This window comes from Rhinatrema bivittatum, chromosome 12 (genome assembly GCF_901001135.1).
Source record: "Rhinatrema bivittatum chromosome 12, aRhiBiv1.1, whole genome shotgun sequence".
NCBI lineage: Eukaryota > Metazoa > Chordata > Amphibia > Gymnophiona > Rhinatrematidae > Rhinatrema > Rhinatrema bivittatum.
In genome coordinates this window covers 66,157,925-66,179,419 of record NC_042626.1, presented here as the reverse complement: position 1 = coordinate 66,179,419, position 21,495 = coordinate 66,157,925, and the positions used below count along the sequence as shown (strand labels likewise).

General features: G+C 47.1%; 1 protein-coding gene across 2 annotated transcripts in view; it reads right to left on the bottom strand.

The window, feature by feature from the left end:
• Positions 1 to 4,936, bottom strand: part of MYO1D (myosin ID) — a 135,686-nt gene extending 130,750 nt beyond the window's left edge. For both annotated transcript variants that reach the window (XM_029573019.1, XM_029573020.1), the window contains exon 1: positions 4,719 to 4,936. In XM_029573019.1, coding sequence (XP_029428879.1) covers positions 4,719 to 4,813 — 95 coding nt within the window. In that variant the 5' untranslated portion in view covers positions 4,814 to 4,936. The remainder of the gene's footprint in view (positions 1 to 4,718) is intronic.
• Between the last annotated feature and the right edge of the window lie 16,559 nt (positions 4,937 to 21,495).

Below are 21,495 nucleotides of genomic sequence, written 5' to 3'. Positions count from 1 at the left end.
ACACAAACCAAAAACTTTAAGGAGAGACCCAGAAACAGAGCTTAAGTGTTCGGATTATGCTCAGAGTAGTATTTTTGGTGGGGGGGGAGGGGCATTTGGCACCCCCCTCCCCCCCAATCACCTCACTCTAAAAAGAAAGGGAGGCTACAGAGGTGGCTCGTGTCCTCTGTCACTAAGTAACATGCACAAAAAGGCCGGACCTCAGGAGAGCAATACGCGCAAGACGGATTTTAGCAGCTCTGTCATCAGGAGACAGATCCAGCAGGCCGAGAGGAGCCCCAAGAGAACAGGCAGGGACGGGATCAGCCACCGGCGGAATGAAACAGCTGGAAAGTGCCTCCATGGCTTCTAAAGGAATTATAATCTAGTCACATCAACAAAACAGAGAGGCTGCACGTGCGAGGCCTTTTCCTCCAACGGGGTCCCCTGATTTATAAATGTATTAAAACTGGCCACATGGGCTTTTCCAAGCTTTGATGAGCATCTGTATGTGGAGGGCTGTGCCTACAGCTTTTAGTCAATAAATAAAAAACAAAAGAAAAAGATCAGTTGATTGGAATATTGCCCTTTTGGATATATTTTTATTGGCTAGGTAAACGGCGAGGGGAGGATCTAAAAAATTTACGGTTTTTGACACAACAGGTTTGGATTTCATACATTAAATTGCTCCCAGTTTGGTTAAGAAATGAGCTGGATCTTGATACAGATGGGAACCAGGGCAAAACACAGGTGGTTTTCTGTGTTGTGGGATGCGAGTCTGAAGCAGTAATACGTGTGCAGTCTACAGATATGGCCGTAAATCTTGGGAAATTAGGATACCATGTCGCTGTCTATAAACCTAGAGGAGGTACGGAAGGTGAACAGCCTCCATGGCAGGGTGGGGAAGGGAGAGTTTTCAGAAGGTTAAATGATTTAGTTTTACAGAGGAAGGATACAGGCACACAGTCTACATATGTTTTTCACAATTTGGTCAGTTACGGGCTCACGTTGAGGATTTGTGGAAGTTATATCAATAAGCTTCTGTAAATGGATATGCAGTGTTATTTTATTATGATGTGACCACAACAGCACTCAAGCACCTGATTTTGAAAAAAAGGGGGAAGCTAACTAACATATAATAGATATATAAGCTACAAACCCACAAAATAAAAACTATATAGTGGTGTAAGTACACAAAATGATCTCATTCCATGGCAGACCTCATACGGGGCATACGTATCTAATGCCAATTCGCAGTAGTACAGCAGCAATATAATCATTGGTCTATTGCCCGATATATATTTTTTCAAAAAGTTTTTCTCATGCATAAGTGAACAGTAAAATAGCCCATTGGCGTATCACAAGATGTATAGCAAGTGAACAGTAGAGTAGCCCATTGGCATATCACAGGATATAAAGCATCGCAACTTTTTGCACTTATCTTTTCTGAAGCTTTGCAGATTTTATTCTCGAGAGGTTAGCAGAGACATGGGCGTGAGGACATGCACAGAGTCAAGCCCGACACGGACCGCGTTTCGGCTAAAAGCCTTCTTCAAGGGCCAACAGTATGTGAAATTGAGAGTAGCAGCAGCATCGTAGACGATAGTATTTTTTCTCTGCTCTACGATGCTGCTGCTACTCTCAATTTCACATATTGTTGGCCCTTGAAGAAGGCTTTTAGCCGAAACGCGGTCCGTGTCGGGCTTGACTCTGTGCATGTCCTCACGCCCATGTCTCTGCTAACCTCTCGAGAATAAAATCTGCAAAGCTTCAGAAAAGATAAGTGCAAAAAGTTGCGATGCTTTATATCCTGTGATATGCCAATGGGCTACTCTACTGTTCACTTGCTATACATCTTGTGATACGCCAATGGGCTATTTTACTGTTCACTTATGCATGAGAAAAACTTTTTGAAAAAATATATATCGGGCAATAGACCAATGATTATATTGCTGCTGTACTACTGCGAATTGGCATTAGATACGTATGCCCCGTATGAGGTCTGCCATGGAATGAGATCATTTTGTGTACTTACACCACTATATAGTTTTTATTTTGTGGGTTTGTATTTTATTATGATGTACATTATTTCAAACAAAAAATAGATTTGTGTATTTTGCTTTGAAAATCAGGTTTAAAAAAACAAAGTTCTAGAAAACAGGCTCATCTAGTCTACCCAGTTTATTCCTGGCATAACGCCGCAGACCCCAGCTGATCTCTGCTTTTCCCATCACAATGTACATGCATGAGATACATTTGCATATTCATTGTGGATATCCTGAAACACTTGGCCTGTTTGTGGCTCTTGAAGATTGGGAGTTGGCCACCCCTAACCTATTTTATAATCCATTCCATTCCCCACTCCTCCCCCACCACATTATAGGGGAAGGGGGATGTAAAATCCCCAGAAAGATGCGAATGAAGACTTCGCCACTCCCCCTCCCCCCCCATCCATACAAGTCATACTAGTGCAGTTTAATGGAAGTTATGGCCCCCTGGGAACGGGTGCCGAGAGCGAACCACCCCACTCTCCTCTTACACAAAGAACACGTAAAAAGTCAAAACCGAAAGCAAAGCTGCACCAAACAGGAGCAAGAGATCTGCGATATTTGGCCCTCAGGGAAGTAGGACAAGGGTGAGCCTCCTCCAGGCCAGCACAGAGGAGTCAGCCAGCTGGCTGCAAGGCCACATGCCTGGAGGAGGCTGGCAGTACACGCTGCCTCCCTCACCTGCCAGCACCCTCTGCCAGCGGGCACCGCCTTTGGAGGAAGGCTCCCCTTGCAGGCCCCTGTACCTTCCTCTCTAGGGTCGGGTTTAGTGCTTGCAGAGGTGGAGCTTCCGGCTTTTTACCTGCCCTAGCTGCTAATACTCAGTGAGAAACCTGGAAGGCAGGGGCGGAAATCTTAAAATATCCCTTGTGCAACTCTGAGAAACTTCGCATGGGGGGAAAACAGATCCAAGGGGAGGCATGATGCTGATCCACCCTGGGAGTCCGGAGTCCTGGATTGTAATAAAAATTCAAGGTCATTCCCCCCCCCCCGCTGTTCCAGTAGAGACGGGCACAAAAAAAACAACCAACTCAGAGCCACCGTGACTGCTGACGAGGCACTCTCCTTCTGCTGGTGATTTCCCAGCACTTAGCAAATAAAAGCAATCTAAGGCCAGCTGTCAAACAGAACAGTCTCATCCCCTTACACCTCCTGTCCCCCAGCTGCCAGATACATTGGCCTCACCTCCCACATGTCAAATACCCACAAGTCTGAAGAACTGGATGTGTGTACAGAGGGAGTCTCCAAACAAATCCCTCCCTGTCTTCCAACACCCCCCAATCCCTTTCACACTACTCCGGGGCAGGCTAGACCACTCACAGCAGTCCTGTGATTTGGGGGGGGGGGGGGGCATGCAGGGTAAACTTCTGCCCCTGACCACCTTTTACAAAGGTGCTGCAGAAAGCACCTGGGACCAGGAGCCCAGGAGAGCACAGCGCACTGGACTGCTCCCTGGGCCACCTGAAACCCCCTTTGGATCTCTTTCATGTGAGTGCTTTCAGCAGCAGCAGCAGCAGGCGGCTTCTGATGTAAAAAAAAATAAATTTAAAAAAAGAGAGAGTGAGGGAGGGAAAGAATGCGATGGCATTCCAGTGGTGAGCCCGACGGCAGGGCGGGAATGTAAAGCGAGAGAGCAGGAGAAGTGCTGGCTCTGAAGTACAGCACAGCCCTGGGTGCCTTTTTGCAGAGAAGAGCAAACAAGTGGTTAAGGCGAGGGAGGGTGCAGCGAGACGTCTCCCTGGCCCACGTCGGGATTGCACAATTGGGCGACAGCGATTCATAATAAGTTATTGTGCGACGAGAAGGCCGGGGTGGGCCCAATAGAAAGGTAGCCGAAGTTTCACCAATCTCGTATTTCCTGATTGGGCGGCAGCGTTCCTCGCCTGAATGAATGGGCTAGGGAGAGGGGGGGAGGGGGAGCCTCACTTTAATCAGGTAGGGTGGGTGGGGGAGGGCATCGCTGGCTGGTGCCATCTGGGGAGGGGTGCAAGGGAGGTGCTCTGAAGGAATGGAGAGGAGCTCCCGGAGAGGATTACAGCCCCTGCAGTGAGGGCTGGGTTGGGGGGAAGTCAGGGCTCTTGGAAGCGTGGTTTGTCCCTAGGAAGGAAGGAAGACCCTCGTATGCAGATCCCCTTGTAGGATGGGCTATGGCAGGTGTCCGTGGAAGGGATAGGGTGGGGCAGGTTCTTGTGGAGATAGCTCTGGGCAGATCCTTGTAGGAGGGGGGGGGGGTATCTGCCATGCGGTGGGGCAAGTCCCTGGGAATAGTGGCTCTCTGTGGATGGGAAGGGGGTTCTTCTAAAGGTGGAGTGGGGTAGGGCTGATCACTGTGGAGGAGGGGGGGGTCTCTAGGAATGGGATGAGATGAGATAAGATGCAGCAGGTCTCTGGGGTGGAATGGAGGGCAGGTCCCTGTAGTCGTAGGGCTTTGGGGTGATAGAAGTCCCTGTGGAGGGAGGGGAAGATCCCTATATCAGGGGTATTTAGGAAAAGGGGGGTAAGACTTCCCTATGGATGAGATCAGCAGGGATAGGGTGGGGCAGGTCTCTATGGAGGGAATCACTGGGGATGGGGTGGGGCAGGGCAGATCCCTATGGAAGGCATCTCTAGGGATGGGGTGGAGAAGGTCCCTGTAGAGAGTGTAGATTCCCCGTGAAGAGGGCGGAAGAGGGAGCAGGTGGCGTTCCCTACCTGAGCTTCAGGTTGGCCATAAACTCCGGCAGAGTGACCGAGTCCATGAGCACAAAATCCGCCTTCCCGAACTCGAGGCTCTCCTGCTCCGCCATAGCGCCGGTACCGCCGGGTCCAGGAGCAGGAGACCGATACCGCCGTGCCTGTCCCGGCGCCGAGCCCTCACTCCTCCCTGCCTGCCTGCCTGCCCGGCCGGCGGCCACCACCACTCAGCCCTGGGGGGCGGGGCATGGAGCGAGGGGGCGGGGCAGAGAGAGAAGAGGATTGGCAGACGGGCGGGGACAGAAGGCAGGGGCGGGGCTTGCGGGGGTAGAAGGGAAGCAGGGTGTGGCACGGGAGAGAAGGGACGGGAATGGGAAGATGGGGCGGAGCGCGATGAACAAGCGGGGCCTGGGAAGAGTCAAGAAAGAGGAAGAAGGGTGGGACCTTGGGGAGAGAGAGGGCTGGCAATGGGCGGGGTTCTCGCTTCCATTTTAAAGGAGCAGCGTGGGCGTCCTGCTTTTCCCATGATAAATAAAATGATCAGACCCAATGCGCATGATTGGGACGCCTCCTCCCCACCGACCCTGGGCTAGGGTGCACCTCACTGGGCAGGGGGTCACTCGGAGCAGAGTCAGGGCCGGTGCTAGCGATTGTGCTGCCCCCCCCCATCGGCCCGGGCAGAGATGCCGCAGCGGTTGCCACCCGGGAGTGCTTGGAAGTACCCAATGCCCGGCTGCTGTATGAGGAGTATTTTGGGCCATGTCCCAGAAGGTACAGTGACAGGAGCTGAACTAATATTTTTAAGAATAGAACAAAATAAGGGACTGACAGTTCAGAACAGTTGGCCATCCCATACACCAAACTGTATAATAAAGATCATTCAGATATCTCAAATGTCTCCGAGTTTAAAAAAGCAAACCATAAACAGAATTTGCAATTTAAAAGGTAGCAACGGTAAGTTTATAACTATCAATCAAAATATACTCTAGCTGTACCTTGTTTTCCAAAAGCTGAAGACCACTTGGACTTGCTGAATACTGCTGAGTCCTTGCCAGTTATTTTGACCCTATTTTTTTGTGGATCCTTAAAACTCCGATTTATAGATTGATATAGGCCTGTTGGTGGAAAAGAGCCAGATGGGAGGATTGGTCAGACTTAGGAACAAGCTACCTGTTCAGTTGGGCATCTAATTATGAGGGGCTTCTAAATACAAAATAATTAATAACTTGGGGCATCTTAAACTTGACATAGTTTAGGACAAGGGTGGACAACTCTGGTCCTCAGCCACAAGCAGGCCAGGTTTTCAGGAGATCCACAATCAATATGCATGAAATAGATCTGCATGCACTGCCTTCATAGTATGCAAATATACTTCAGCACATTCAATGTGTAAAATCTGCCTGGCTAGGTGCGTCCCCCAGGACTGGGTTGAGAACCCCTGCTCCAGACCACCTGGGCCTCTCCTTCAGCCTCTTTTCCTTGACTCTTGGCTGTTACATTTCAAGCATGTGGCCCGAGAAGCTCAAGTCCTGCAAGGTCTTTGGATAATTTTTGCAATGCTCCATGAAAGAGTGTCACAACCTACCAAGGGCCAGATGTGTGGCTAAAGGGATTTCCACATTTGTGTCTATGGGAAAAAGTACTCAGTACATCTGGCCCCAAAAGTCCAAATTTCTAGTCCAAGTCCCAATGTTGTTCCTTGGACAAATCCTTGCTTCAGATACAAACTCTGGGAATAATATATAAAAAAAACCAACTAAATTAAAAACTACTGTAACCATTCACTTCTAATTACAGTATGTGTAATCTGCAGATTTATAAACTAGATGTATCACCTGTTGATTTCAGAAAGGAGATTCCCTTTTGATTCTGGGGAGTGACATTCTTCCAGCTCCAATTCCCATTCATCTGGTTTTTTCTCTCTTGTAATTGAGACCTGTTCATTCTAGCCGGTCAGCTCCCATCTACCACAAAAGCCAACAGTGCCCTCTACTGATCAAGAACTATATTTTCTGCACCATAGTTCTGGGGTGACGCGAATACCCTCCATTTCTTAATCTGTTAGGGTTGCTTTTTGAACAAGCTTTTAAAAATGTATAAATGTCTTGCTGTCAAAAGGTGAAAATTAAGTATGGACAAATAAATAAATAAACCATGTTAATTCTGGCTCCTGTGTGCAAAATTCAGAGGTGTTGGTGTATATAATATTATGTACTGTACTCCTGGGGAACTTTGTGCTTCTGCGGAGCGCAGAATTTCCACAGAATTCCCCTCCTGCGGAGAATTTCCCGTTTTTGTGCAGAGAGCTGCAAGCAGAGCTCATCCTGCTCATGGCAAAGATGCAGCAGGCCCAGAGAGCATGAGGCAAAGGCATGGCCATGGATGGCCCTGGGTGAGCTCAGGCCCACCCACTTAGCGTTGCCTGGCAGCCCAAGAAGAGAGGCCCTGTCCCAGGGCCCCCCGTGAAAAGGTCTCAGTGCTGCCAGACATGCAGAGCAGCAGCCAAAGAGGGGAGGCCACTGGTGGACCCTTTTCCCACCTGCAACTGAAGAGAGGAGGTGACCCGTGAGGCTGCCGGTGGCTTCCACTCTACCGGTGTCCGGGATGAAAAGAAAGGCCCAGGAGGCCTCAGGGGATCCCGTCCCACTGGCAGTCAAAGAAAGAAGAGGCCCAAGAGGCTAAGAATATAAGAAGATGCCATGCTGGGTCAGACCAAGGGTCCATCAAGCCCAGCATCCTGTTTCCAACAGTGGCCAATCCAGGCCATAAGAACCTGGCAGGTACCCAAACACTAAGAAGATCCCATGTTACTGATGCAATTAATAGCAGTGGCTATTCCCTAAGTAAACTTGATTAATAGCAGGTAATGGACTTCTCCAAGAACTTATCCAAACCTTTTTTAAACCCAGCTACACTAACTGCACTAACCACATCCTCTGGCAACAAATTCCAGAGTTTAATTGTGCATTGAGTTAAAAAGAATTTTCTTCGATTAGTCTGTGTTGTTTGCTGTTGACAGTTTGTTGGTTTTACTTGGGTGTTTGTTTTGCCCCCCCCAAAAAAAAACATGAAAAAAGAAAAATATGTATTTCTCCTCCCATCCCACTCTTTTCTGATTCTTCAATATGTTCTATGCCTCTACAAGCCCAGCCTTGTTCTCCCACTCTGTTATTTGTTAGTTATACTGGGATGCTTTGTTCCCAGATTAAAAATGTGAAAAACAAAAACACAAGTTTCTGCTCACACTCCCCCCCCCCCCCCACCCCTGTGTTCTAGTTCTTCATTTTTTCTAACCCTTTAAAACTGTTGTGCCCATCGATCGCAGATGGCTGCGACCTCTATTGCTCACCTCCTTTTTTCCTGCACCAGCGATTCTCGGAAGAATGGTGGCCTCCGCTTTCAAACACCGCCTTCCCCGGCGTCGCCGAGATGGCGTGGGTGATCCCGTCCGCCATCTTGAATCGGGGATTACCTAAGGCACGCGCACCAGGCGCTCTCTTATACACGTCATGGTGGGAACCTCAGGGGTGTTCCCTCCGCATGATGTCACCCGCCAGTGTATTTAAGCTAACCTGCCTATGCTTCCTAGGAGTTAGCAAGGACTTCCTTCCTGTTGAATTCCACTCCTCTTAGAGACGCATCGCTATTCCTTCGCTGAACCTTGTTCCCGATCTCCGGTACTTGAATGCTTTAGGTACCCGCTCCTCGGGGGGCCTTGTCGCGTTCTGGCTATCCGCTCCTCGGAGGGCCTTCCTGTCTGGAGTATACTTCTGTCCTAGATTGGGACCCAGCTTCTTTCAGCCTTGTGAGTATGCTCTGCTACTGCCATCTGTTTGCTGACAGAACCCCGGTGTACCCTGTGCCTTGGGCCACTACTGTGATCACCTCAGCAGACCGCCTTCTACACTTCGGAGCGAGTACCCTCATCTATCCAGTTCTGTTGACCTCCTGCACTTCTCTTCCAACGTCTGTGCTGATTCTCGGCATACCTGGCGCTGCGGGCCACTACCAGATCAACCCTGAGAAGTATACATCTGAGGAGGAGTTCCCTGGCATACCCCGCTTCGTGGGCCACTACCAGGAATACCAGCACTGAGCACCGGCAGCTGAAAAGAGAATACTGCCGGGAGAGAGCCCGTTCACCTACTCCACCACGTGTGCCGGCCCTACGGAATTCAAAATTCTTGCGGCTAGCGCGTGCTCTATGCTGATCTCACGATGCACGAGATCAGCATAGAGGAGGTGCTAGCTGCAAGAGTGTTGTATAGTACAGAGGCTGGTACAGGAGGAGGAGCAGCAGAACAGGTTTCCCCTTCTGCTTTGGATGGGGAGACTGCCTGTGTGTGTGTGTGTGTGAATGGAAATCTGCCTGGGTATGGATGTGTGTGTGAATGGGAGCCTGCCATGGTGTGGGTTGGGGGTATGAATAGCAGACTACCTGGAGGGGGAGGTGTGAATGGGAGCCTGCCTGTGTGTATGTGACTGTGAGTGAATGGAAGGCTGTAGTGGGGTGGGGTAGGGGGTATGAATGGGAGGCTGCTTAGAGGGGGAGGTATGAATGGGAACCTGCCTGGGGGGGTGTTGGTATGAATGGAGCCTGTGTGAGTGGGAATGGAAGCCTGTAGTGGTGTAGTTTGGGGGTATCAATGGGAGCCTGCATGTGAAAGACAGCATGTGAGAGCTAGAGCCTGTCTGTGGGGGAGAGGGAACCTGCATGTGACCATGAGAGCAAACATGAGAGTGAGAGAGCATGCAAGAGTGGGAGCCTGTGTAAGAGAGCATGTGTGTGTGAGAGTTGTATGTGTATGAAGGAAAGAGGAAAGAGAAGAAACAAAGAATAAAAGAGACCCTGAAAAAGGAGTTAGGAAAAGACAGATAAGGAGAACAAAGACACTGGGACCAACTGATTAGAAAATAAGATTAGACAACAAGGGTACAAAAAAAAAAGTGACATTCAGTGATTGAAATATGCCATCTTTGGGAATGCATTTCTTAGATATTTGCATTTTTCTGTTTCTTCAGTATTCCAGGGTTCACAGAGTCTGGTTTCTCAGGCTTTCCATTTCAGTTTTGTCTGTATGTTTGTTTCTAATTTGTAGTCCCTTATTTTGTATTGTCTGAATTGTGCATGTATAACAGAGGTACAGTATTTTCGCTAGCATGTAGTTTCTCTGTAGGGATTTATAATAGTTAGGCTTGTTCTGTTTGCCCAGTAGGTTCTATATTAGTGTTCTAGGGCTTGGTGTAATGTTTGCCTTTGTTGCCTTTTTTTAGATAAGGTTGCTGCTGTTTGAGTCCTGAGAGTTACTGCTCTTATGGCATAGTATGGCAAGATTCTTGGTGGGGGTTGTTTTTTTGGTAGGGATTTGTCTTCACAAAATGTTTGGCATTGGAGGGAGTTTATTTTATTGTCACTGAATATATATATTTTTTGCATGTCGTAGTTCTGTTCTGCACCTATTGAAAATCTTAAGTTCTTATGATGAGTATTATGATTATTGCTGTTTTATTGCAGTTATATTTTCTGTATTTTTGGAAAGAGGATTCTTAAAAGAATACATTGATATTAGTTTATTATATGATTGGATCTAGAACATAAAAAATTGCCATACACACTAACCACATCGCCTGGCAACAAATTCCAGAGTTTAATTGTGGGTTGTGTGAAAAAGAACTTTCTCCGATTAGTTTTAAATGTGCCCCATGCTAACTTCATGGAGTGCCCCCTAGTCTTTCTACTATCCGAAAGAGTAAATAACCAATTCACATTTACCCATTCTAGACCTCTCATGATTTTAAACATCTCTATCATATCCCCCCATAGTCATCTCTTCTCCAAGTTGAACAATCCTAACCTCTTTAGTCTTTCCTCATAGGGGAGCTGTTCCATCCCCTTTATCATTTTGGTTGCCCTTCTCTGTACCTTCTCCATCGCAACTATATCTTTTTTGAGATAAGGTGACCAGAATTATACACAGTATTCAAGATGCGGTTTCACCATGGAGCAATACAGAGGCATTATAAATTTTCCATTTTATTCACCATTCCCTTTCTAATAATTCCCAACATTCTGTTTGCTTTTTTGATTGCTGCAACACACTGAGCTGACAATTTTAATGTGTTATCTACTGTGATGCCTAGATCTCTTTCCTGGGTGGTAACTCCTAATATGGAACCCAACATTGTGTAATTATAGCATGGATTATTTTTCCCTTTATGCATCACCTTGCACTTATCTACATTAAATTTCATCTGTCAATTGAATGCCCAATTTTCCAGTCTCACAAGGTCCTCCTGCAATTTATCACAATTTGCTTGTTATTTAACTACTCTGAATAATTTTGTATCATCTGCAAATTTGATTATCTCACTCGTCATATTTATTTCCTGATCATTTATAAATATATTGAAAAGCACAGGTCCCAGTACAGATCCCTGAGGCACTCTACTGCCCACCCCCCTCCACTGAGAAAATTGTCCATTTAATCGTACTCTCTGTTTCCTGTCTTTTAACCAGTTTGTAATCCACGAAAGGACATCGCCTCCTATCCCATGACTTTTTTGTTTTCTTAGAAGCCTCTCATAAGGAATTTTGTCAAATGGCTTCTGAAAATCCAAATTCACTACATCTACTGGTTCACCTTTATCCACATGTTTATTAATCCCTTCAAAAAAATGAAGCAGATTTGTGAGGCAAGACTTGCCTTGGGTAAATCCATGTTGACTGTGTACCATTAAACAATGTCTTTCTATATGTTCTGTGATTTTGATCTTTAGAACACTTTCCACTATTTTTCCTGGCACTGAAGTCAGTGTTGGGTTTGAGGCATAGTGTGGATGCTTAGTCGCAGTGGAGATGACTCCTCCCATGGGGAGGGGACCGTGGGTAACCACTGCAATAGGCTAGACTCAGAGAGCAGACATTGGAGATGGAAAGCTTTATTGTACTGCTGTAGATAGATGGTAATAAAGCAGGAAGAGATGGCACTGAAGTCCAGCAAGGTGCCAATACGTTCAAACAGCCTCAGATGGAGAATCTCACCCAAATATACAAAGTTGGTAGTCTTCCGCAGAGCGGGATAAGCCGAATCTGGTGGATGGAAATGGAGAGCTGGATCACAGAGGTACTCACTGAAGAGTAGTGCAGGAATCCTCCTGGTAGGTGGTGAAGGTGGGACCCGAGGTCCGTGATGCAGGATACTCTGAGCCGGATAGGCCCTCAAGGAGCCAGTACCTGGAAGCACAGATGATCCTGTAAGAGAAGAGAGAGACCCCCGAGGAGAGGTTGTCTAATTAGTAGTAGAAACCCCCAAAAGGTAGTTGGAAGCAAGAGGCCCCTGAGGAGCGGATGTCCAGAGTTCTTCAGGAGTGAGATACCCCAGAGGGTAGCAAGGAGTCTAAGCGTGCAGCTTAGAAGTGGTCAGAATAGCTAAACCGAAGTCCTTGCTAACTCATTTGTTAGGAGCAGAGCGGAGGTTTAAATACCCAGAGGTATTGACGTCATGCAGTGGGGACGCCCCCGAGGTTCCCGCCATGACGTGTAGATAAGTGTAGGCAGCGTGCGCGCGTGTGCCCTAGGAGGCCACGGGAAGGAGCATGGCGGACGGAGACGCCCATGCTGAATTGGAGACGCTGAGGGTTTTGGCACCGGAGGCAGCCAACTTACCAATGGAGGAGAAGAAAGGCAAAAAAGAGGTGAGGCAGAGCAGTCGCAGCCGTCTGCAACCGATGGATGCAATGGTCAGGCTAACTAGTCTGTATTTTCCCAGATCGCTTCTAGAGCCCTTTTTAAATATTGGGGTTACATTAGCCACCCTCCAGGTTCTATGGATGATTTTAATGATAGGTTACAAATTTTAACTAATAGATTTGAAATTTAATTTTTGTGTTCCTTCAGAACCCTGGGGTGTATAACATCCGGTTCAGGTGATTTACTACTCTTCAGTTTGTCAATCATGCCTACCACATCTTCTAGGTTCACCGTGATTTGGTTCAGTCCATCTGAATCATTACCCATGAAAACCTTCTCCGGAATGGGTATCTCCCCAACATCCTCTTCAGTAAACACCAAAGCAAAGAAATCTTTAATCTTTCCGCGATGGCCTTATCTTCTCTAAGTGCCCCTCTAACCCTTCGATCATCATAAGGGGAATGGAACAGCTGCCCTACGAGGAAAGACTAAAGAGGTTAGGACTTTTCAGCTTGGAGAAGAGACGGCTGAGGGGGGATATGATAGAGGTGTTTAAAATCATGAGAGGTCTAGAACGGGTAGATGTGAATCGGTTTTTTAGTCTTTCAGATAATAGAAAGACTAGGGGGCAGTCCATGAAGTTAGCATGTGGAACATTTAAAACTAATCAGAGAAAATTCTTTTTCACTCAACACACAATTAAACTCTGGAATTTGTTGCCAGAGGATGTGGTTAGTGCAGTTAGTATAGCTGTGTTTAAAAAAGGATTGGATAAGTTCTTGGAGGAGAAGTTCATTACCTGCTATTAATTAAGTTGACTTAGAAAATAGCCACTGCTATTTCTAGCAACGGTAACATGAAATAGACTTAGTTTTTGGGTACTTGCCAGGTTCTTGTGGCCTGGATTGGCCATTGTTGGAGACAGGATGCTGGGCTTGATGGACCCTTGGTCTGATCCAGTATGGCATGTTCTTATCTAATGGTCCAAATGACTCCCTCGCAGGCTTTCTGCTTCAGATATATATTTTTTAAGTTTTTACTGTGAATCTTTGCCTCTATGGCCTACTTCTTTTCAAATTCTCTCTTACATTGATAAGGCTATTACATTTAGCTTGCCAACACTTATGCTTTATCCTATTTTCTTCTGTTGGATCTTTCTTCCAATTTTTGAATGAAAATCTTTTGGCTAAAATAGCCTCTTTCACCTCACCTTTTAACTGTGCCAGTAATCGTTTTGCCTTCCTTCCACCTTTCTTAATGTGTGGAATACATCTGGACTGTCAACAACCAACACGGACTGAATTGCACAGTCTGGTTAAACAAATAAAAGTGGGAGTAGCTTGCTTGTAGAGGGGGTTACTATCCTAAACTAACCTAAACCAATCAAGCCTGATACTTCACTTTGAATGCATATCCAGCATGGCTCTCTGCTTCAGAGGCACGAGGGGAGTGAGGAAAAGAGGATTTACATCCAGACAACATCTAACAAGGCATTGATCTGAACAGTATGAATATACAAACATTGGGGTAATTTGCTCCTTAAGACTGTTACTACCCTCAAACATTAAGCCTTATACTTCAGTTTGATGCAGCTCCAGCACTGCATCAATGGCAGGGGTGGAAGGAAATTAGAATTAAAAAGTTACCAGTAAGAGCCCTAAACTCAGCGGTCGGAGTAACAGATAAGTATGAGAAAATAAGTGTGAAAGCTTGCTGGGCAGACTGGATGGGCCTGTTGGACTTCTTCTTCCAACGATATCAACAATCAATGGTACCATTGATTTATTAGGTATTATTTATAACTGTCAGCAATATATACTAATTCGTTAATTTAATTAATATGTTCAATGTTTTATATTCAATGTCCAATGTTCAATGTTAATTAATATGTTCAATGTTCAATGTTCAATGTAAACCGCTAAATGAAGCGATAGTTCTTGTTTCTTGTAAACCGGGGTGATATGTATTTTATACAGGAACCTTCGGTATATAAACCCTATAAATAAATAAATAAATAAATATCGTTGCTAAACGGTTCGGTACACTGGAATACAGTGGTGTTGGGTTATTTATGTTGTGATTGATATCGGACTTCTTCTTCCGTCATTTCTATGTTTCTGTGCTTCTAGGATGGTATTTCTTAACAATGTCCACGCCTCTTGCATACTTTTTACCTTTGTAGCTGCTCCTTTCAGTTTTTTTTCTATTTTTCTCATTTTCTCAAAGTTTCCCTTTTGAAAGTTTAGCACTAGAGCCATGGATTTGCACACTGTCCCCCTTCATATTATGATCACTATTGCCAAGTGGCCCCACCACCGTTACCTCTCTCACCAAATCCTGTTCGCCACTGAGAATTAGATCTAAAATTGCTCCCTCTCTCATCGGTTCCTGAACCAATTGCTCCATAAAACTGTCATTTATTCCATCCAGGAATTTTATCTCTCTAGCGTGTCCCGATGATACATTTACCCAGTCAATATTGGGTAATTGAAATCTCCCATTATTACTGCAATAGCAATTTCGTTAGCTTCCCTAATTTCTCTTAGCATTTCACTGTCCGACTCCCCTTCGTGACCAGGTAGATGGTAGTATACTCCTATCACTATACTTTTCCCCAACACACAAGGGATTTCTACCCAAAAAGATTCGATTGTGCATTTAGTCTCATGCAGGATGTTTATCCTGTTGGACTCTATGCCATACCGGACATAAAGCGCTACACCGCCTCCTGGGCGTTCCTCTCTGTCATTGCGATATAATTTGTATCCCGGTATAGCACTGTCCCATTGGTTGCCTCCTTCCACTATGTCTCTGAGATGCCAATGAAGTCTATGTCGTCATTCACTGCTATACATTCTAATTCTCCCATCTTACTTCTTAGACTTCTGGCATTAGCATACAAACATTTCAAAGTTTGTTTTTTGTTTGTATTTTCATTCTGCTTTTTAATTGATAGGGATAAATTGGAAAATTTTAGCTCAGGCGAGTTTTTAATTACAGGCACTTGGACTACTTTTCTTATTATTAGAACCTCACAGTCGGGATGCCCTAACTCTAATGCATTATTAGTATCCTTTGAAGATACCTCTCTCCGAACTATGCGCTGCTGAGCAACTGTTGGCTTTCCCCTTTGTTCTAGTTTAAAAGCTGCTCTATCTCCTTTTAAAAGGTTAACGCCGGCAGTCTGGTTCCACCCTGGTTAAGGTGGAGCCCATCCCTTCAGAAGAGACGCCCCCTTCCCCGAAAGGTTCCCCAGTTCCTTACGAAGCCAATTCCCTCTTCCTTGCACCATCGCATTGAGACTCCGGAGCTCTGCCTGCCTCTGGGGACCTGCGCGTGGAACAGGGAGCATTTCAGAGAATGCTACCCTGGAGCTTCTGGATTTCAGCTTTCTACCTAAGAGCCTAAATTTGGCTTCCAGAACTCCCTCCCACAGTTTCCTATGTCATTGGTGCCCACATGTACCACGACAGCCGGCTCCTCCCCAGCACTGTCTAAAATCCTTTCTAGGTGACACGTGAGGTCCGCCGCCTTCGCACCAGGTAGGCATGTTACCAGGCGATCCTTATGCCCACCCGCCACCCAGCTATCTACATTCCTAATAATCGAATCACCAACTATGACGGCCGACCTAACCCTTCCCTCTTGGGCGGTAGCCCTGGGAGACCACGTCCTTGGTGCAAGAGGACAATGCACCATCTGGAGAGCAGGTCCTTGCTACAGGATCCTTTCCTGCTGCACCAGGTTGATGCTCTTCGATCATGAGACCTTCTTCCTCCAAGGCAGCACCAGGGCTGCCAGTCTGAAGTTGGGACTTGGCTACTATGTCCCTGAAGGTCTCATCTATAGACCTCTCTGTCTGCCTCAGCTCCTCCAGGTCTGCCATTCTAGCCTCCAGAGATCGGACTCGTTCTCTGAGAGCCAGGAGCTCTTTGCATTGGATGCACACGTACAACTTCTCACCGGTGGGTAAAAAATCATACATGTGACACCTGATGCAAAAGACTGGGAGGCCTCCCTCTTGCTGCCTTCATCTTAAATTTGTTCAGTTCCCAGTTAAGATGTAGGTTGCTTTGGGAGTAGGAATGTCTCTAATTAACGTCCTTTAAATGTATTAGTGTATTCACTAATAGTGTGGCCTACAGGGGAATGATCAAACTCTCAATAAGGTGTGGGGAATTCACGAAGTGAAGTTAAAAGGCTGATTATTATTTTTTCATAGTGTGAAAGTGGCACCTGCCTATAAATTAAAGGATGAGCTAGGTGGGAGAGGGCTGGGAGGGTTAGGAAAAACAAACACACTAACTTCTGTGTTTATTAGCCGCCTTACTGTCTATTTAAAAAATAAACACACTAACTTCTGCTTATTATCTGCCTTACTGACTATTTAAAGCACAAACACACTAAATAATATACCCCAATGTTTACTTCTCCCCAATACTTTTAAAACATTTCCCAAGCAGAACTTACTGATTCCTTTCAGCCACCAGCAAAGTGATCAACTCCTCTCCGTGCTCCCACTGATGTTTCTGTTAAGTGTTCTTTGTTTACTTTTTACATGATGTGTATTTAGAAATTGCAATAAATATAAAATAAATTATTAATATATATTAAGTTATTTTTAATACTGGTGAGTGAAATAGAATTACAATATTTTAAAGCAACGCTCATGATAAAACTACTTAGAAATCCATTGTCAGGTGCACTTTAAGGCATTGTTTATCAATAAGAGTACAACTAGTAGGGCCTAGACCTGTATGTCAACTGCCCACCCATGTTAACCTTGGGCTCCTCAAAAATGTATTTCTGGCTACGCAACTGGCATGAGCAGAGCCCATCCCACTCACGAGGAAGATGTGACAGGCCCGGTAAGAGTGAATGAGTACCTGTGTGTAGAGTGTGTGTGTGTGTGTGTGTGTGTGTGTGTGAGAGAGAGAGAGCAAGCCTGTGTGTGAGAGAAATAAATCTGATGTGAGAGATGGAACCTGTGTGCATGAGGGTGTGTGTGTGTGTGAGGGAATGTGTGTATGTGTGAGAGATTGGGAGCTGGGATGTGTGAAAAAAGGATTGTGTGTGTGAGAGTGCGTTTGTGAGAGGAGCCTGTGTGTAGGTGTGTGTATGAGAGAGAGATAGCCTGTATGTGTGTGTATGTGTGCGTGTGAGAGAGAGGGAGGGTGTGTCTGTGTTTACAAGAGAGAGTGAGAGCATGTGTGAGAGTGTGTGTGCAAGAGAAAAAGGGAATATGTAAGGAAGTGTGTGTGCAAGACAGAGAAGAAGCCTATTTGAGAGTATGTGTCTGCGCAAAACAGAGGGAGGGAGCCTGTGTAAAGGGCATGTGGGCATGAGAGAGAGAAAGGGTGTGTGTGAGACAGAGGGGAGGGAAGAGAAAGTGGAGGAGTTGGGGATTGAGAGGGCAAATGAAAGGGGCAAGGCTGGTGCTAGCTTTTTTGCTGCCCTGTGCGAACAATTACTGTGCTACCAGCCCCCCCCCCCCCCCATTCATTCTTTGTGTGTCCCAGGCTCACCAAAAAAAAATGTCCAGCTCCCTCCAGAGATACAAACTTTAAAAACTGACACACACACATCCCAGAGCCCATGGCTGAGGGTATTAGGTGCCCTAGGCGAACCTTATTGCCTTACACATTGCCCCTACCCTGGCCCAATCAACACACAAGAGTTATGCATCTAAAACAACATATTACATAAAAAATATTAAAGTACAGTATTCTGAGGTAAAAATATCCCTTACATTATATTGATATGCACTGCTGTGATGCCAGCCAGAAAACCCTGCAAGAAATCCACTTGGAACCCATATGGTATTAGGCCTATCGTAACATGTATTATGTGAGGGTTTGACTCTACGAAAGCCCTAAAACGCTAATACACTTCCTATTAGGTGAATAGCTCACCACAGTCACACATGCAGAAGATAAACAGAGCCTCACCAAATACAGAATAGAGCAACCATAAAGTGGAAATACAAACACGCAGACAAAAACTGAACTGGAAACCACAAGAAGCCAGATACATATGCTGTGCAACAATGAAAAAACAGAACCATCACCCTTTTTCAAGCATCAAACAATAAAATCAAGAAATAAAATTAATACATAATCATAATACTAAAAACATATAATATTTCAAAACAACTGTTGCGGTTCTGGCCGCGAGTGCCGCAACCAGACCCTTACCTCCGTGCTTCCGGACCTGTCCCCGCTTTCGCTGGCCTAGTTCGTGGCCTGTTCGGTGGCTTTGCGGCGAGGGCCGCACCGCTGGGAAGCCTTCCATAGACGCCCTGTCTCTAGGCGCGCGCGTGCGCCACTCGGGCGCTTTTCTAGGCCATTTCCCGCCAGTGGTGACTCCACCCAATTCCTGACGTCAGACGCCACGGCCTTGATAAACCGGCCGCGGTCACTCAGTCTTTGCCTTGCAACGGGCTTACATCCTGGTTTCCTGTTGCGTTGTGCCCCGGAGCGACCTGCCTTGCTAATCGCTCCGTTCCTGCTTGCCTGCTACAGTACCTGCTTGGTTCCTGCCTGCCAGCTACAGTACCTGCTTGGTTTCTGCTTGCCAGCTACAGTACCTGTTTGATTCCTGTTTACTTGCTACAGTTCCTGTATGATTCCAGTACCCGAGTCTTGCTACAGTTCCTGCCTGGTTCCAGAACCCGAGCCCCGTTACAGTACTGACCTACTGTCCTAGTCTGGTTCCAGTTCCCAGTCCTGATCCACTACCGCCTAAGTCCCAGCGGCCGGGCCCCTACGGGCTCCTCCCGGGGGAGTACCAGCTTCTAGGGTGAAGAGCACCTCTACGTCCAGCTTGTACATCTGCCTCCCAGCCTTCCCCATACTAGAGACAGTGACCATCTTTCCCAGTCTCCTGCAGGTTGGCCCAAGTGTCTACTAAACTGAGACTTCCGTAACACAGCCGGCGCCATTTTCTGAACGGAAAAACGATTCGCGGCAGGAGATCGCTCCCGGACCCCCGCTGGACCCCCAGGGACTTTTGGCCAGCTTGGGGGGGCCTCCTGACCCCCACAAGACTTGCCAAAAGTCCAGCGGGGGTCCGGAACGACCTCCTGCAGTCGAATCGTGTTGTCTATGGCCGGCGCCATTTTGCGCCACCATTTTGCGCAAAATGGCGCCGGCTGTGTTACGGAAGTCTCAGTTTAGTAGACATTTCTACAAGCACCGGAGGTCCGAGAGTGGAAGATCACAGCGGGACCCTTCCTCTGGACCCCAGGTAATTTAAGGCATTTTGGGGGGGTTCGGGAGGGTGGGGGATTTATTTTAAAGGGTCGAGGTGGGTTTTAGGGTTTTTTTAGTGTGCCGGTTTTTTCGCCCTCCCCCTTCCCCTTCCCCCGATTTACGATTTTTTGACGATAAATCGGGGGAATTGTTATTGTATCGCGGCTCTAACGATTTTTGACGATTTAAAATATATCGGACGATATTTTAAATCGTCAAAAAATGATTCACATCCCTAGCGGCTGGAACCGCCCCCGGGGCCTCCTGCAGCAGCTGGAGCCGCTGCCAACGTCGGAGCCTGCGTCCAGACTCGGTCCTGCCTTGTGCATCGGTGCAGGCTGCTGTCCTCTGTCCTGCACAGCTTCCTGCTTCCCTTAGGCGCCGGTGCGCACCTCTCCTCAAGATTTAAAGGGCCAGGCAGAGGAAGTGTGCTGGCCCCACCTGTTATTGGACTTCCTGCTCTAGCCCTATAAAGGGCTGCTTCGTCAGTCTGTTCTTCGCCTTGCATCGTGGTGACTTCCCTCTGGAGGCTCCCGCCTGCCAGAGCCTTGTAAGGTCTTCTGTCGTCGTGGAGCTCCTCGTCTCGTCTGCCTTCTACCACGTCTTCATGTCTTGGTGTTTCACCTGAGGTCCTGGTCCATGTTTTGATGTCTTGTCTTGATCTTTGGCTCCTGTTGTTCCTGCTTCTTTGATGTCCTGTTCCTGCGTCTTCGTCTTCAATGCTCCTGAGCCTTCTGGTCCTGTTGGCCGGACTCCTTCGGACGACGTCTTTCCCGGGTTGGAGTGGCCCACAGGTGGATTGGTGTCCTGCGCTCTCGAGCCGTCATGTCTTGGATCTTCCCTGCGCTGTCCCGTTCTCCTCGTGGTCCGTGACCAGCCTGCCTGGCCTGTATAGGGCGTGTAGTGGGACAGGGTGGTCTGCGACTCAGTCCCACGGGTGGCCTGAGTAGGGCGCCTTGAGAGACAGTGCCAATGTCCATGCCTTATGTCTTGCCTATTTGGATGTCAAGTTCCTCGTCATGTCCGTGATGCCGTCGCATCATCCCAGTGTCTTCGTCATGGATGCCATTGCATCAACCCAGTGTCTTCGTCTTGGATGCCGTTGCATCAACCCAGTGTCTTTGTCTTGGATGCCGTTGCATCAGCCAAGTGTCTTCGTCATGGATGCCGTCGCATCAACCCAGTGTCTTCGTCATGTCCGTGATGCCGTCGCATCAGCCATGTGTCTTCATCCAAGGATGCCGTTGCATCAACCCAGTGTCTACGTCTAGATGCCGTTGCATCAATCATTGTCATGTCTTCGTGTCAAGGCCGTCTGCCCTCAACCTCAGGCCAGGCCTGCTGCTCCATGCTGTTCGCAGCAGGTCCGAAAGGGCTCGGAATGGTCGGAGGACCATTCAACTTCCAACATCCCTGGATGTTGGCCTTGGGAGCTTGCCGGCCTGGCAGAGGGTAAGACTGTCAGCCATGCGGAGCCACCGTCAACCCTTGGCTTGGCCCTGAAGTTCTGGGTCCGGGCTGAGGCCCAAGGGCACACTAAACACCCCGTTCTCAACAGAATGCAAGGCCTTTCGAGGCCGTTCTCAACAATTATTTAAAACAGCCATGGTACCAGAAGACTGGAAGGTGGCCAGTGTTACCCCAATTTTTAAAAAGGGCTCCAGGGATGATCCGGGAAATTATAGACTGCTAAGCCAGATGTTTGTACCAGGCAAAATGAAGTTTTTTCTTAAAAACAAAATTACTGATCACATAAATAGACATGGTTTAATGGGGGAGAGTCAACATGTTTTTTGCAAAGGGAAGTCTTGCCTTACCAATTTACTAGGGTTTTTTGAGGGTGTAAATTAAACAT